Source organism: Eretmochelys imbricata, chromosome 12 (assembly GCF_965152235.1).
Source record: "Eretmochelys imbricata isolate rEreImb1 chromosome 12, rEreImb1.hap1, whole genome shotgun sequence".
Taxonomy (NCBI): domain Eukaryota; kingdom Metazoa; phylum Chordata; order Testudines; family Cheloniidae; genus Eretmochelys; species Eretmochelys imbricata.
Genome location: NC_135583.1, coordinates 16887019 through 16901156, shown reverse-complemented (window position 1 = coordinate 16901156; position 14138 = coordinate 16887019). Strand labels below are relative to the sequence as shown.

Here is a 14138-nt window from a genome sequence, read left to right as displayed (position 1 = left end):
CCAGGAGAAACATATATATACTCTCATAATACAAGAACAATGGGCCACCAAATGAAATTAATTTAAAACAAACACAAGAAAATATTTTTTCATGCAACGCACTGTCAACCTCTGGAACTCCTTGCCAGAGGGTGTTGTGAAGGCCAATACTATAATGGGGTTCAAAAGGAGCTAGATAGATTCATGATGATAGGTCCATCAATGGCTATTCACCAGGATGGGCAGGAATGGTGTCCCTAGCCTCTGTTTGCCAGAAGCTGGGATTGGGTGACAGGGCATGGATCATTTGATGATAATCTGTCTGTTGATTTCCTTTGGGGCACCTGCCATTGGCCACTGTCAGAGGACAGGATACTGGGCTTGGTGGACCTTTGGTCTGACCCAGTATGGCCGTTCTTATTGTTAAACATTGTTTAACATATTTTAACAATATAACATAACAATACATTGTTAAAATCCCAAAATATAGTTCCTTGGGGCATCAACAGAAAGACTGCAGATGCAGCAAGATAACTTTCAGTTACTTACATTAAAGAACACAGAGAAATACAATCTCTGAAACAAAGTTTCTTCTTAATCCTGGTAACCTTAAGAGAATGGAAAGACTATTGGCTGATATAAGCATCCAATAGCACTACAGGGTTCTGCAGCTTCTTTGATGGGTTCAGCAAACTCTGAAGTTCCACATTGAGGTTCCACTGTTTCAGTTTTAATTGGAGGAGAGCAAGTCACTTATTTTGTACTGGACATTTGTCAGACTCTCACTTTTCTGCTCCCTCAGTTTCTATGCTACTTACCTTGATATCCAGTAGATGGCAATGGTGTATAACACGTGTCTTTTATCCTTTTCTTTTCGGAGGCTTTTTATTTTTTTTTTTATTTCAATTACTGTCTTTCTGAATTAACCCAGACTATTAATTGGAATGTCCCCTTTAAGTAATTTATTTTAATATTTTAAATGCATACACAGAGTAGGTGCTTATATCTTTCAATATTCTTTTTCATTCTCATTCCACACAATTTATATCACTTCTAGAATCTAACAATCATTTAGAAAAACAAAAATCTTTTACAGTTCCTCTAAATTTAGTGGACATAGTCCATACATTCCTTGATTATATCTCATGGTTTTCATTTCACATCCTTCAGGGCTTAAAACAGAAGAGACATTATACAGTAGTGAAGGAACAAGATAATTAATCATAGATAGAGAGATGTCAAAAATTTCCAGTCAATTTCCCTGTGTAGACCTTAGACAATGTGTCTCACAAGTTTAAGGAGTTATTGTTGGTCTTCTATTCGGGACAAACAGAGGTGGAGTAAACAAAGGTACATTTTTTAGCCTTACTTGTCTTTAGTGAGGAAAGAGTATTTATTTTCTGATTTAAAGACCAGAAGAATCAACCTATAGTTATCAACAATATATTCATGTCATATTTGACATTTGTGTATCTCACAGGACTCTGCAACAACAGCATCCATCTCTTCTCCTTTCTCAATATCAGAAAATTAAGGACAGTGCAAAGCAGTCTTCTCTTCTACCTTCCAGCCCCATAATCTACTCTTAGGGCATAGTCAGGATGGGGAACACCCTTCATTCACTAAGCACTCACTTCTCCCTATGTTGAATCTGCATCTGTAGGGGCTCCCCTTTACCTTCTAGGTACCCAACTTTCTCCCTTTGACTAATACAGGACACCACTCCAACCCCATTATTATGGAACTAAAGACAAAGCAGGTAATGCTATTTTAGATGTATGTGGCATGGTTTAGAGATCTCACCTTCTGAACTGGTCCAAGGAAAATGTGGCACTAACTAGAAAACTTTGCTGTATGTATGGGAGAAAGGGATTAGGCCAAGCACCAACATTTTTGTAGGAGCAGCAACAATTTTAATAAAGTCAGAGGAGGCCATGAGAGCTGACCACTAATAGTTCAAGAGAGACTCCCAGCCCTAGGAAAATGTAAACTTTAAAAGTTGCTGTTGGCCACTGTCTTTTCTAAGCAGAAATCAACAAAAGCCATCTTCTGAGTGTTACATTTAAAGAGCAAACAAGTAATCCAGATTAAACTCAGGCATCTTTCATGATAGTGTAGAGGTAGCAGCCAAGCATTTTTATAATTTCTCTACTCTTCAGATGCTTGTCCTCTCTCCCAAGCATACGGCAGCATCTGCAGAACATCATTCTATAGATGCAGTTGTATATCCATAAACCATTTCAAGGCCTCCTCTGTGATGTCATGGGTTTCACCCAATTCACCTTTGAATCCACATTTTGGGGCACTGCATTATGATTGGATGGGTTGGATGTTCTCATCGCAATTGCATGAAAGGGAGTCTTTGATTTTCCACAAGTAGTTTCATCTTCCATGGTTTATTCGGATGCAGTTCAATGTGGTCCAAAGTCTGCCTGGCAGGTCAAAACCATGAGGCTGGCTTTTTGGGTCCGTAGTAGCATGCTTCTTTGGAACGGTAGATGTGGTCCAGACACTTTGCTATTCCTGACAATGATTAATATCTTTCACAAGCAGATGGGAGACAGAAAAGGAATAAATCTGTGTGAATTTCCACCTTGTTGGCTTTGAAAACATCAAATCCATACATATAAAATACAGGGAGTTTGGTTTTTGTTTTGCATTCCCTAGTCATTGCACAGGCCACTACTTTACATGGTTGTACAGGCACATGTAAGTTGCTCTGATCCCTGCTGTGTGTTGAAAGCGTCTTCTTTGTAAACTAAACATAATTTCAAATGATCCTGAAAACTAGGCTCTCGCTGTGGAGTTTTGACATTACTCAAAGGGGGCACTTCAACTTTGTTATTTTTATTACATATATTGAAGGCTGACATCAACTCATTAATCCTCGTGACTAATCAAACCTACTTGCAACACTAAAACAAGACTGAGGTTTGATGGTAAAATAAAGTTACCAAAATAAGTTATATCGCTTTTTGGACTACATATTTAAACAGGAACCTATTAAACATACAGTCAGTGTGCCAATATAATAGGTGTTCACAGAATCATACGGTTAGAAGGGACCACAGGGATCATCTAATCTAACCCCCAGCTATAGTGACTGACTTGTCATGTGGACCAGATTGCAGGACAGAAAAGAGAGGTATTAAATACAGAAACAAAGAACTATGGGAGAATTTCTCACATTTGTTTGCAGCTGCAACCTCCAACCCAAGCAATTATTCTTCTGGCCTTTTATATTCCACATCCGAGAATAGTTCATAAAGATTTAGTTTTTTGATTAACATATAATAAATATTTGGTTTAAAATGTATTTCCTCCCCCCCCACACACACAACCCAATGCAGGAATTTACAGTACTTAACATTAAGGATATACATTTATTGAAATGGGAAATTATCCAGCACACATTTTTAGGGGAAGAGTCTGAAAGAATTGCAGAACTGTCCCTAGGACTATAAGTGTAAGAGACCAAGGAGTCTTTTCATTGATTCCAAATGGCCTTTAGATCTGGCCTCTCCTCCTCGCTCTAGTTTTGCACGTGGAGACCGATGCCCTCAGGGCTGTGACACATACAAAAAAGAGGCAACAGCCGCACAGTTTGCTCGGCCGGGCTCCCGCCCGCAGCTCCATCGCGCGCCACTCTTGTCCAACGCTACAGCGCTGCCACGAGCCGGTCCTACCCCCAGCCCTTTTTGGAATCTTTCCTCCTGCAGCCACGCCCCTTCCCTTCCCAGCCAATGGGGATGGGGTTTGCTAGGGAGGGGTGCGACCCGGAGGGGATGCCCAATGAGGTGCGGCGTTGTTGTGGGGGATGGGGGACTGCGGAAGGGGCGCAGGGTGGGAGTAGGAGCCGGCTCTCTAGGCTGCGATGCGAGCAGCTTCTAGACGCTGAGGAGGGGGCGGCCGTGCGTGGTGACCGCCCTCCCCCACCCGCCATGAATTCGCTGGAGCAGGCAGAAGGTAATTGGGGTCGCGGGGTCCCCGCCCCCCCGGGCCCAGTGACCCTTCCTCCTTTCCTGGGGGGGGGCCGCGGGGGAGCTTGTCTGTGCGGCTCCCGCGCCCCAGAGCGGACTCCTGCCTCTGACCCACGACTCCGGCCCCTGCAGCGGGAGGCGTCAGAGGGCGCTGGCCAATAGCAGCTGGGGGACTGCGAGGCCACCCCACCTCCGCCCCGGAGTGGGGAGGGACGTTCTGCGTCCTGTGGCCCAGTGACAGCGGGAGCCAGCGAAGGGTGTGCGGGGCGGGGAACGGGAGTGAGCGGCGCCCCTCCCCTGGGGGGTCCCGGTTTTCTGTAGGGCCAGAGGTGCGCTGTGCAGACCTGCCCCAGGACAAGGTCCCTGGTGCCCACAGCCTCACGCCCTGGGGGATGGCTCAAAGGCGAGGAGCCGGTGAGTCGTGGATTAATGTTTTGTTTGCTCACTTATTGATGGAGAAGGGGCATGTTCCTGTTCTGCAAGCGGCGCTTGGAACAACGATAGAAAGTGGATTCGGTTGCAAAAGGGGAAAGTTTTAACTCTTAACTGAGCCAAGTTATTTGAACGAGAGTGCGTGCATCGGCTTTCTCCACCGGGAACAGACTAAAAGATCTCCAGTAGTTTGCAAAACTTCCTTTTTGTCATCTTTCTTTGGTTTGGTTGTTTCATGACCGAGCCTGGCTTTTACAGTGTGGTCTATTAAGTCTGTTTTTTCTGCGTTGATAAGAGATTTGCTGTACAAGTTGGAAACTTGTCATAGAATATTCACTAATTCCTTTCCTTTTTCAATGTAAGCTATGTATTCAACACAGCTGTAATTCTTTAATTGCATTCTATATCTCAAATACATTGAGATGTAATAATCTAACCAAGGAATTCTTTTCTTCAGGAAAAATACAGCTCACTGAGCTTCACTTTCTTATTTGCTAAAACAGAGCCTTGTTTTAAGTTTTGGTGCAGATTTGTAGCAAAGGATATTAAAAAGGAATTTAAAACTGCTTTCTTCAAAAAAAATCAATACAGGAGAATATTTTAATAATACACCAGTACTTCAAGATTAGATAGATTAGTAAATGTCATATATAAAACAAACAAGATGTAGATACATTAGCAGACATATTAGAAATTATGGGAATACTGAGGTGACTGTCAACACTTATTCTAACACTGTAAATATCAGAATTATCCCTTTGGTTAGAACTGGTAGACACGCATTTTTAAAGACCAAACCCATCCTTTTTTTGAAAGAGGTCCTTAATTTGGGCTTCCAAGACTTATAAAATGTAGCTCAAGCCTTTATTTTTTTATATTCGCTTCATTTAAAACACTAAAAATCATATCTAATTTACAAATGCTTTCTATTGGTTAACAAAGTAGTTACATTTTTTCCAGTTGATAAACATTGAAATAATCTCTGCGTATATTTTAGAGTAAGTACATACTTCAGTAACAGGCATGCATTTTAATGAAGGTATTTTTCTTGTAGTTTTTGCATTGTCACCTTTATTAGAACTTGACATTCTAATACAACATGAAATTCTTTCAAAGAATAGTAGTTGTTACTTGAAGCCAGCTTACATTTGAAGTATATATACCTTTTATTAATAAAAAATATCAAACTTCAAACAATAAATTAGTGGGACAGTTTTAGGCCCAAAACTTCTCTGCTGGAAAAGGAAATCTTCACAGACGTTAAAATTAACAGTTGACTCTTTTTTTTTTTTTTTATCTGAAAATATTTCTAAAGTAGACTTCTCTTCATGTTAAATAGTTCCCCTGTAATGTTGCAAACCAAACATGCTATTTCATGAGTCAGATTCTAAAGCTGGCTAAAACTTAAATAATTTATTATTGTATTTTCATTTTCCAAGATGAGTGGCATGTAAAAAAATAGATTATTGAAACTGAAAGGACTATAAAAATCTCAAATGATGCCAACTGAGGTAAGAATTTTTGTAGTGAGTTATGGTGATAGTGTCATTCTAATCACAAACAAAATACCAAACTCTATCTATCATTAACACAGACCATGGAGTGTAACAAGGTTTTCTGACACATTTTACATTTCAAAATATACCTTGTTTTAGAGTATTTTAATCTATTAATATTACTGGCTTGCATTTAGATTAACAAAGGGATACCATGTCAAGGTATTCTAATCTCTTCTGTATATGGAAATACCTGTCACTTAATATATTCCTTCTTGGTGGGGAGCTTAACCAAAAAGTGTGGTAAATTCTAAAGCTAATATGCTGAGATGCAGTGCTAAGCATCTTTCCGTTAACTATTGCTTAATCTGAGACGCAAGTGATTTTTGATCACTACATCGTCAGTGCATTACAGCTTTCCTTTGCAAGTTATGAGTCTGAGCTGCACAGGGCATAAGGAACAGAACAGAATCTGAGGCATTAACTATTAAAGGTCAACTAATAGACCAAGACTTATTAGATCTCTGTCTGTCTTTTCCTCAGATCTCAAGGCTTTTGAAAGAAGACTTACTGAATATATTGCATGTTTGCAACCAGCTACAGGACGTTGGAGAAGTAAGCTTAATATTTTAAAGGAGAAGTTGGATTAACTCTTTAATACTTCATTTGGCATTTACCCATGTATATGCCTATGGATTTGTGTTTACAAAAACAAACCTGTGCTTTAAAAATCTTACTGTATATACTTTGTATCTGAGCCTAAAAATCTTTTAAATATTTGAAGGTACCACACATACACAAATTTTACAAAAAATAGCAAAAGTAAAATAATGAATTTATGTTGTTGCAACTATACTATGTGCACAAAACGCTTATAACATTTGCACAGTTGCTATTCAAAAGTAGATATTGGCAAGAACAACAAAGCTAGAAGTGTAATCAGTATGATGATGATCTTATAGGCAGTCTCAGCAAAGAAGGCCAGGACTGAATTAGTCTTTTTAAAAGGAATTCTTCAGGACAAGTTCGAGGCATATTGAGGCTTTGTGATTAAGGCCATATCTACACTACCACTTATGTCAGCAAAACGTATGTCGCTCAGGAGTGTGACACCCTCCCTCCCCCATGAGTGACATAAGTTTCACTGGCGTAAGTGGTAGTATGCATGTGCTGTGTCAGCGGGAGAGATCCCTCCAACGTAACTACTGCTGCTCTTTGGGGGTGGTTTAATTACCTCAACAGGAGGACTCTCTTCTGTCAGCATAGAGTGGCTACATGAGAGATCTTATAGGCGTGCAGCTGCATAGGTACAGCTTTGCCACTGTAAGCGCTCTAGTGTAGGCATAGTCTGCACTACCTTTTTTCATTCTTGTATCTATTTTGTGATTGTATATAGGGGGTTTGGTTTCCAAGTTGGGCTATTTTTCACCATGATAACTTAAAACCATTTGTTTATCAATAGCTTTCTCCTATTCCTTAGTATATTTTCCAAAGTTTCCCCCAAAATCAATATATTAAGTTCACTGGTCCTATAGTTTATTTTTTTAATGGGTGTGTTCACTTTCCAACTGTTGGCAATCTCTTCCAAACTTGTTCAAATATATTTAAATGCAGGCTAAAGTTTTACTGACTTAAAGAACACTCATGAAGAAGTTTTAAATAAACACTGGATGTGGCATCTAGTGACTTCATAATTCTGTTATCTGTATAATAACTACTTTATTCCTGGAAAACTGGTATTGATATAGGTAGATCTTTACTATCTTTCTATGTGAAACTGGAGAAATACCTTTCATTTTATATGGCATACAAACCTTTTAAATTCCCCTTCGAATGTGCAAATTCCAGCTCCTAACTGGACCGTTTTTATTTTATCAGTATTACCAGCCCCCAAAATAAGACATCACGAGTCTGCTTTACAAGCAATGAGGTTTGAACCTTGAGAATGTGCACTGTTCATGTCTTTCAGGCTTTTATCCACAACTATGAGTGGAGGGTTGGAAATAAAACTTTATTGTAATAAAAGCTGAGGTTCTCACATAATCACTTGCCTCCCAGAGCTGGAGTACTGCTACACTTGCAATGAAATTGAAAGAGTTGGCGAGGCTGCCTGCCTCCTCGCAGAGCAGCTTGCAGGACTGGCACTTTAGTGTTATTGGTCCTTGGAAGTTACGTGCAGAATACTGCGTGGGTTTTTAGTGTATTGCTCAAGAAAGATATTGTGTACTACTTTTCCTCAATTTTCTGACTAATGTTTCTAAATCAGTGTATCTAGTAGAAACCTCTTATATCTCCCCCCCACCCCCGCCCCCGCATGTCTTTACTTAACAAAACACTATCTGGTACTATTTTTTTGTCCTCTCTAGGAGGCTGATAGAATCTTGAAAGGGTTGCATTGTTTTAAACGGTAAAACGTTTTTTTATCTCCTTCCACTTTGACTGCATATATAGAAAGGTGGGAGTCCAGATGAGAAACAAACGTGATATGCGGGTAGAACTCTTCAAATAAATCTCGCTCTTCTTTGGACATTCTTATAAATCAAGAATGGAGAGGGGAAATAAAATAGAATGTAATCTCTTTCAAAGCTTTTCATGAGACCTTAAATACTTTCTAATAAATATAAACCAGATGTGTTGCTTATGACCTTTATTTTTCATCAGTGATTCTTATAGTGGTATCAGTCTGCACAGCAACGGGTGCTTGGAACTGGTTAATAGATCCTGAGACACAGAAAGTAAGTTATACTCTAATGTTGAAATATTAAATGTCTCATAATGTTTGTAATTTAGATAATAAAAACAAAGTGTATGTAGTCAGGAGTTGTGGACTGCCTTGAAGAGTGAAAAGCTAACAGCAAGGTTATTTCTCTGACTGATTCAAGACACTAGTGACAAAGAGCAAATTCAGTGGATTATTTACATCACAGGTATCACACTTTGAGGGGCAACTAAGAATTTTTGAGGCATTCCACAGCTGGTGATTTTCCCAGAATAACTTCATTCTGTCCATCTATAGAGCATAGTCTGCTGAGGCCACCTTCAACTAGACTGATCCATGATCAAGAAAATTGAACTTGTGAGAACAGTAGCAAATTAATTAGTCCTAAACGTTTTTTCTTATGTACCTCTGCACTTTGGAAATATCTCCCCCTTTCTCTTTGAAATAACTTTTTGTAGCAGTGGAACAATTTAAAATTTGTCACCCTAGATATGTATACACAAGCTATGCATTTAAGTTTTTGTTTAACGTGAATATCCAAGATGATCAAATTTATGTTTTCCTAAACTGTGTGGGTGGAATGGCCTGAGGCTTGGTATTCTAAATTTCAGACCAGAAATTTGCGGCTTGTATTGAAGTGATGGCAGACTTCTAGGCTACATTGTATCTGTGAAACTGAATCTGAAAGTATAGTTGTTCAATGAACTTTATATGGTGCAAGAGAACTTCTGAGTGGAATATAGGAGATTCGCTTTACCACCAAACTGAAGAAAAATTGGTAAAGGATTCCTTACTTACTTTCATTTTTATACCTTAGCAATAAACTGAGCTAGAGCTATTACATTTTATTCAGAAGTGGAAAGAAAAATACAAGATGAGTGATGAACAATTGATTATTTTTGTGTCATTAACAGGAAAGTACTTTTTAATTTTAGACTGTTCCCATAGAACTTTAAAACAGAAACTTAGCTTAATTGCAGAGACTCAAACAGCACTACTACAATGAGAAATGTTATCAAATCAGAAGCTGAAGAATAAATACCCTCGGATCTCACAGTTTTAAAAACTCTCTTCAGATGTTATCACTCTATTTTGTCCCCACTTTAAAAGGGATAACGTCATGCATAGCAGATCTAAAATTTTACTTTGGTTATTTTTCTTAAACAGTATATATCACTTAGTAGGGCAGCTGCTCTAATTGGGACTTCTCCCAGGAAAATCGGAGAATATTTTCTCTGTTACCTTCCAAAATATCTGAAAACAGAAGGGATATTCATTGGGAAGATGTTTGGCAGAAGCACTTCTTGTAAAGAGTAGCAGGGTTACAAAGGAGTAGTAAGTTCTGAGTAACAGGGGAATTTTTAAGAGATCTATTCCAGTTTACATTAGTGGCCTAAACATCCGGTTTGAAATACTTGGTCTCCAGCTTGATGATGTCCCTTCAATCACGGAATCTTTTAATAGTTTTTCTTCAAGATAATTTTATTTCTCTCCTAGGTGTCCTTTTTCACATCATTGTGGAATCATCCATTCTTCACAATTAGCTGTATTACTCTAATAGGCTTGTTCTTTGCTGGCATACACAAAAGAGTGGTGGCACCATCAATGTATCCTTTGATAGTTTGTCAGGTGAAAGTTGAGGTAATTCTTACTGTAACTGCAGCCCACATAAAATCTTTGTTTAGTACTTTTCTTTGACGAAATTCACACAGCATAGCAGCCCGATGTCGAACAGTCTTGGCAGAGTATAATATGTCCTGTGATGATGTAAGTGACTCTAGTCTCACTGACTACATGTACATGTTTAAGGCAGGAATAAATGCAAAAAAGAGGAAATTGCTCTCTCTTCCTGAACAGACATTGCATTCCCAGCTGGCACGGGTATAAATAGCAATGTAGATGGTGAGACAAGGCTTAGGTGTGTAGACTGGCTTACTTGCATGAACTGCCTAAGCAGTGCCTCCCACGTACTGTGAGATACTATCCTGCTATTTTTAGCAGCATAGTATCTTGATAGTGGAGCTTTCTCTACTGCAGGGAAAGGCCCTGGTGGGGAGGATGCAGCAGTGAGAAGCTCTGGCAGTTCCCTGTTGCCAGAGCCTTTTACTGCAGCATGTTGCACGTGTGTAGTGCCTGTACTCTACATGCTGTTAAAGGGTAGACAGCCTAAGAGTGCATATTTACATTTTTACAAATAATGTTTGGTTAAAATATGAAACTACAAGTTACTTAATGGTTCCATGGATGCAAACTCTTAGTTCTCACCCCTGTTGTTGCAGACTAAAGAGAAATTAGCACAGATAGCCTTACTACAAAAGTGAATGTTATGTTAAATTTCAGGGTTTGTTTGAACTTGAATTTTTCTTTTGCAGACTGGAAAACTAATTTTGAAACCTAGGCCCCATGTTCAATAATCACGATCTTCCTTCGACTCTGTCCACTGCCATGGAAACCAAAAATGACCTTTTCTCAAGGTAGTGTGGCACAAAAAGTCAAACAGGACTGGTTTTCAGTTGCCTAGGAGTGAGAGTCTTACTTACAATTGACAGCGTAAGTGTGCAATATTACCGTCTGGCATATTTGTCTAAATTCTCTTTTGACTATCCTCATGTTATCAATGCTTTTGCTACTTTTGATTACCTCTTTTTCAGTATTAGTGTCACTTTTGTTCTTCAGGTAGAGCAAAACATGCAGTGAAGTATGTTAATTGGTTACTAAGTTAAACTTGGAAACCAAACCTTGTTTGTTTCTTATAATGTGTTTTTTGCAAACTACTGTAAATAGCAAATCAATGCCAATGTTAAGCAAAGAGTAATACATGCTGTGTGAATTCTTGTTCTCATGAACCAGTATTTAAAGGGATGCTTATCTGCCATTCCCAGAGCTTTTTATTAATTACAGTGGTCTCTTTCATTCCTGGTTACAATATTTTTGGAATCCGCAAACAAAAGAGACTTAAAAGAGAAATCTATGGTGGGGAAAAAAGGTCTTATTATGTTTAAGAATATTACAAATATGTTAAAGTATCACTTGTCTGTCTATGTACAGTACTTCGGCCACTTTCACTGTGGTTATCCTTAATTCAGTGCTTTCATGTAATTCACAGTACAACCTGGTTTTAATTATTTTAAGATTTTAAAAACTCTTAAATATACTTTCAGATTATAAAAGTTCTGCACTGTATCTGAATTCAATAATCACACTGTTTTAAGAGTGGATTTTATCCTGTTATAATCTGGCCATGCAACTAGTATTGCAAATATTTAACGTTGGATTCAGATAATTTGATAAAGGAAATATGATCGGTGCCACAAAATAAATTAATAAAACTCTCTAAAGTGTTCAGAGAAACTAAGTGTGGCTGTTGTGTATACATAGTACAATAGTCCTTGAAATATTTAGAATCATCATAACAGTTTAATTTTAAGTGTTCAAGGTGCCTTTTTACCTGTTTCAGATTTTTGTAATTTAATTGAGCATACATCAGCATAAAAACAAAAAGCTATTGCCGGCACAGTAACCTCTCACTACAGATAAGATTAGCAAGGCTGCCTCTTAAAGTGAGCATAGTTTGACTTTTATGTATGTTAAATTTTTGCTCAGTTGAGGCAATAAAATCCTTTGCTCCTAAAGGTTTTGTACTTCTGTCCTTCCATTGTTTTTAACTGATGTAAATTTTGTAGGTAAATATGTGCATTAAATAAATACTTTATATATGTTAGTATGTTTGGGTTTTTTTGTATTATAAATTGACAAATGTGCAGATATAGGATGGGAAGTGACAAAAGCTGAACAGTTATGTACTTTAGTTATGAACAGCTGAAGACTCCAGTGACGGAAGTATTGTGGCTTTTGTTTTTTTGTGAAATGTCATGTTTGTAATGCTGGATATTGATGTCACCAAAATACGGACAGAATGGAAAGCTGCAGCCCATGGTCCCTCTACAATAATCCACCAGTCTACCTCAACCCTGTTCCAGGCACCTTCTCATGCCTAGAGCAGGTATTGTCTCTATCTCCATTCAATCTTTGTCCTTTCTGAGGCCTCAGGAAGGCCCCAGATTCAATAAGCACTTAAGTATGTACTTGGGTGCTAACAAGGGTGCCATAGACATTAATGTGATATGACCACTTGTTGATATGGTGGGTCCTTGTCCAGTTCCTGGTGAACATATTCATGTAGGCTCCTGAGTCATCATCAGACGGAAATTACTTTTAGTCACTTCCAAACTGGCTGGATTTGAACTAATGATCTGCAGGTCATCCAGCTTCCCTGGAATGCCTAAATCAGTGGCTCTCAACCTTTTCAGAATGGTGTACCCCTTTCAGTAGTCTGATTTGTCTTGTGTACCCCCAAGTGTCATCTCACTTCAAAACTACTTGCTTACCAAATGAGACGTAAAAATACAAAAGTGTCACAGCACACTATTACTGAAAAAGTCTTACTTTCTCATTTTTACCATATAATTATAAAATAAATCGACTGGAATATAAATACTGTACTTGCATTTCAGTGTATGGTATGCAGAGCAGTCTGAACAAGTCATTGAGTGATTTAAGTTATACCGTTCTAAACTCTGTCGTCAGGAGAGCTTAGAGCGTCTCCTGTGCCACTGTAAGTGCTGTAGTGTAGATATAGCCAAGGTTACACAGAGCTCTTCAGGTCTGGGAAATGTCACAGCTAAATACAAGGTTTCAGAGTAGCAGCCGTGTTAGTCTGTATCCGCAAAAAGAAAAGGAGGACTTGTGGCACCTTAGAGACTAACCAATTTATTTGAGCATAAGCTTTCGTGAGCTACAGCTCACTAAATACAAGGTGGAACAGATTGTTTAGCATAAGTAGTTAGCACATTTCAAGGGCCATTCAAGGTAAAATGGCTTGTTAACACCAATCCAGTCATGGGGAGGGAGTGCGGAAAGGAAGCACGGAAAGGAAGTGGAGGAGCCAGTTTTGAGGGTTGTTAGTGTTGGGTTACAGATTGTTGAAGCCAGTGTCTCGGTTCAGTTCATGATTTTGAGCATCTAGCAAATTTATGAATTTAGCTCCCAGGCTCATCTTTTGAAAGTGCTGTGAAGGTTTCCGTCGAGGATGAGGACTGATAGGTCAGATATAGAGTGGTCACTTTGTGAAGTGTTCATCCACAGGTGATTATGGCTTTGTTTACACTACAGCTTATGTCTGTATAATTTATATTAGTTGGGGGTGGTGTGAATAAATCACCCCCCTTGAGTGACTAAGGCTATGTCTACACTGGCAATTGAACGTATTAACCTCCCCCCGCAGACAAAAGTTTTGCCACGACAAGTGCCAGTATGAACAGCGCTTTGTCGGCAGGAGAGCAAACACCACTTGTTGCACGTGGAAGTTTTTTGTCCGCGGGAGAGCCAACAAACAGCAGCTATACCGCATGACTTTTAGCGGCACAGCCGTTGCGACACAGCCATGTCGCTAAAAGCTGTGTCGTGTAGACCAAGCTCTAACTTACACTGACATAAGCACTGGTATGGACAGCACTATGTTGGTGGCAGAGC

The 14138-nt window shown here is 39.0% G+C and overlaps 1 protein-coding gene across 1 annotated transcript; it reads left to right on the top strand.

Moving 5' to 3' along the window:
- The first annotated feature begins 3764 nt into the window (after positions 1 to 3764).
- Positions 3765 to 12327, top strand: CNEP1R1 (CTD nuclear envelope phosphatase 1 regulatory subunit 1). Its single transcript, XM_077831051.1, has 6 exons — positions 3765 to 3945; positions 6431 to 6502; positions 8549 to 8622; positions 10104 to 10213; positions 10319 to 10373; positions 10979 to 12327. Exons 1-6 carry the CDS (start codon positions 3765 to 3767, stop codon positions 11018 to 11020), a joined length of 534 nt encoding a protein of 177 aa, XP_077687177.1. The 3' UTR covers positions 11021 to 12327.
- The last annotated feature ends 1811 nt before the right edge of the window (positions 12328 to 14138 follow it).

Bases quoted from the DNA above. Each gene is read 5' to 3' on its own strand.
- CNEP1R1 (XM_077831051.1), top strand. From the start codon at position 3,765: ATGCCCAATGAGGTGCGGCGTTGTTGTGGGGGATGGGGGACTGCGGAA. The intron at 6,503-8,548 runs GTAAGCTTAATA...ATTTTTCATCAG, and splicing joins AGCTACAGGACGTTGGAGAA to TGATTCTTATAGTGGTATCA. The intron at 10,374-10,978 runs GTAAGTGACTCT...TTTCTTTTGCAG, and splicing joins ATAATATGTCCTGTGATGAT to ACTGGAAAACTAATTTTGAA.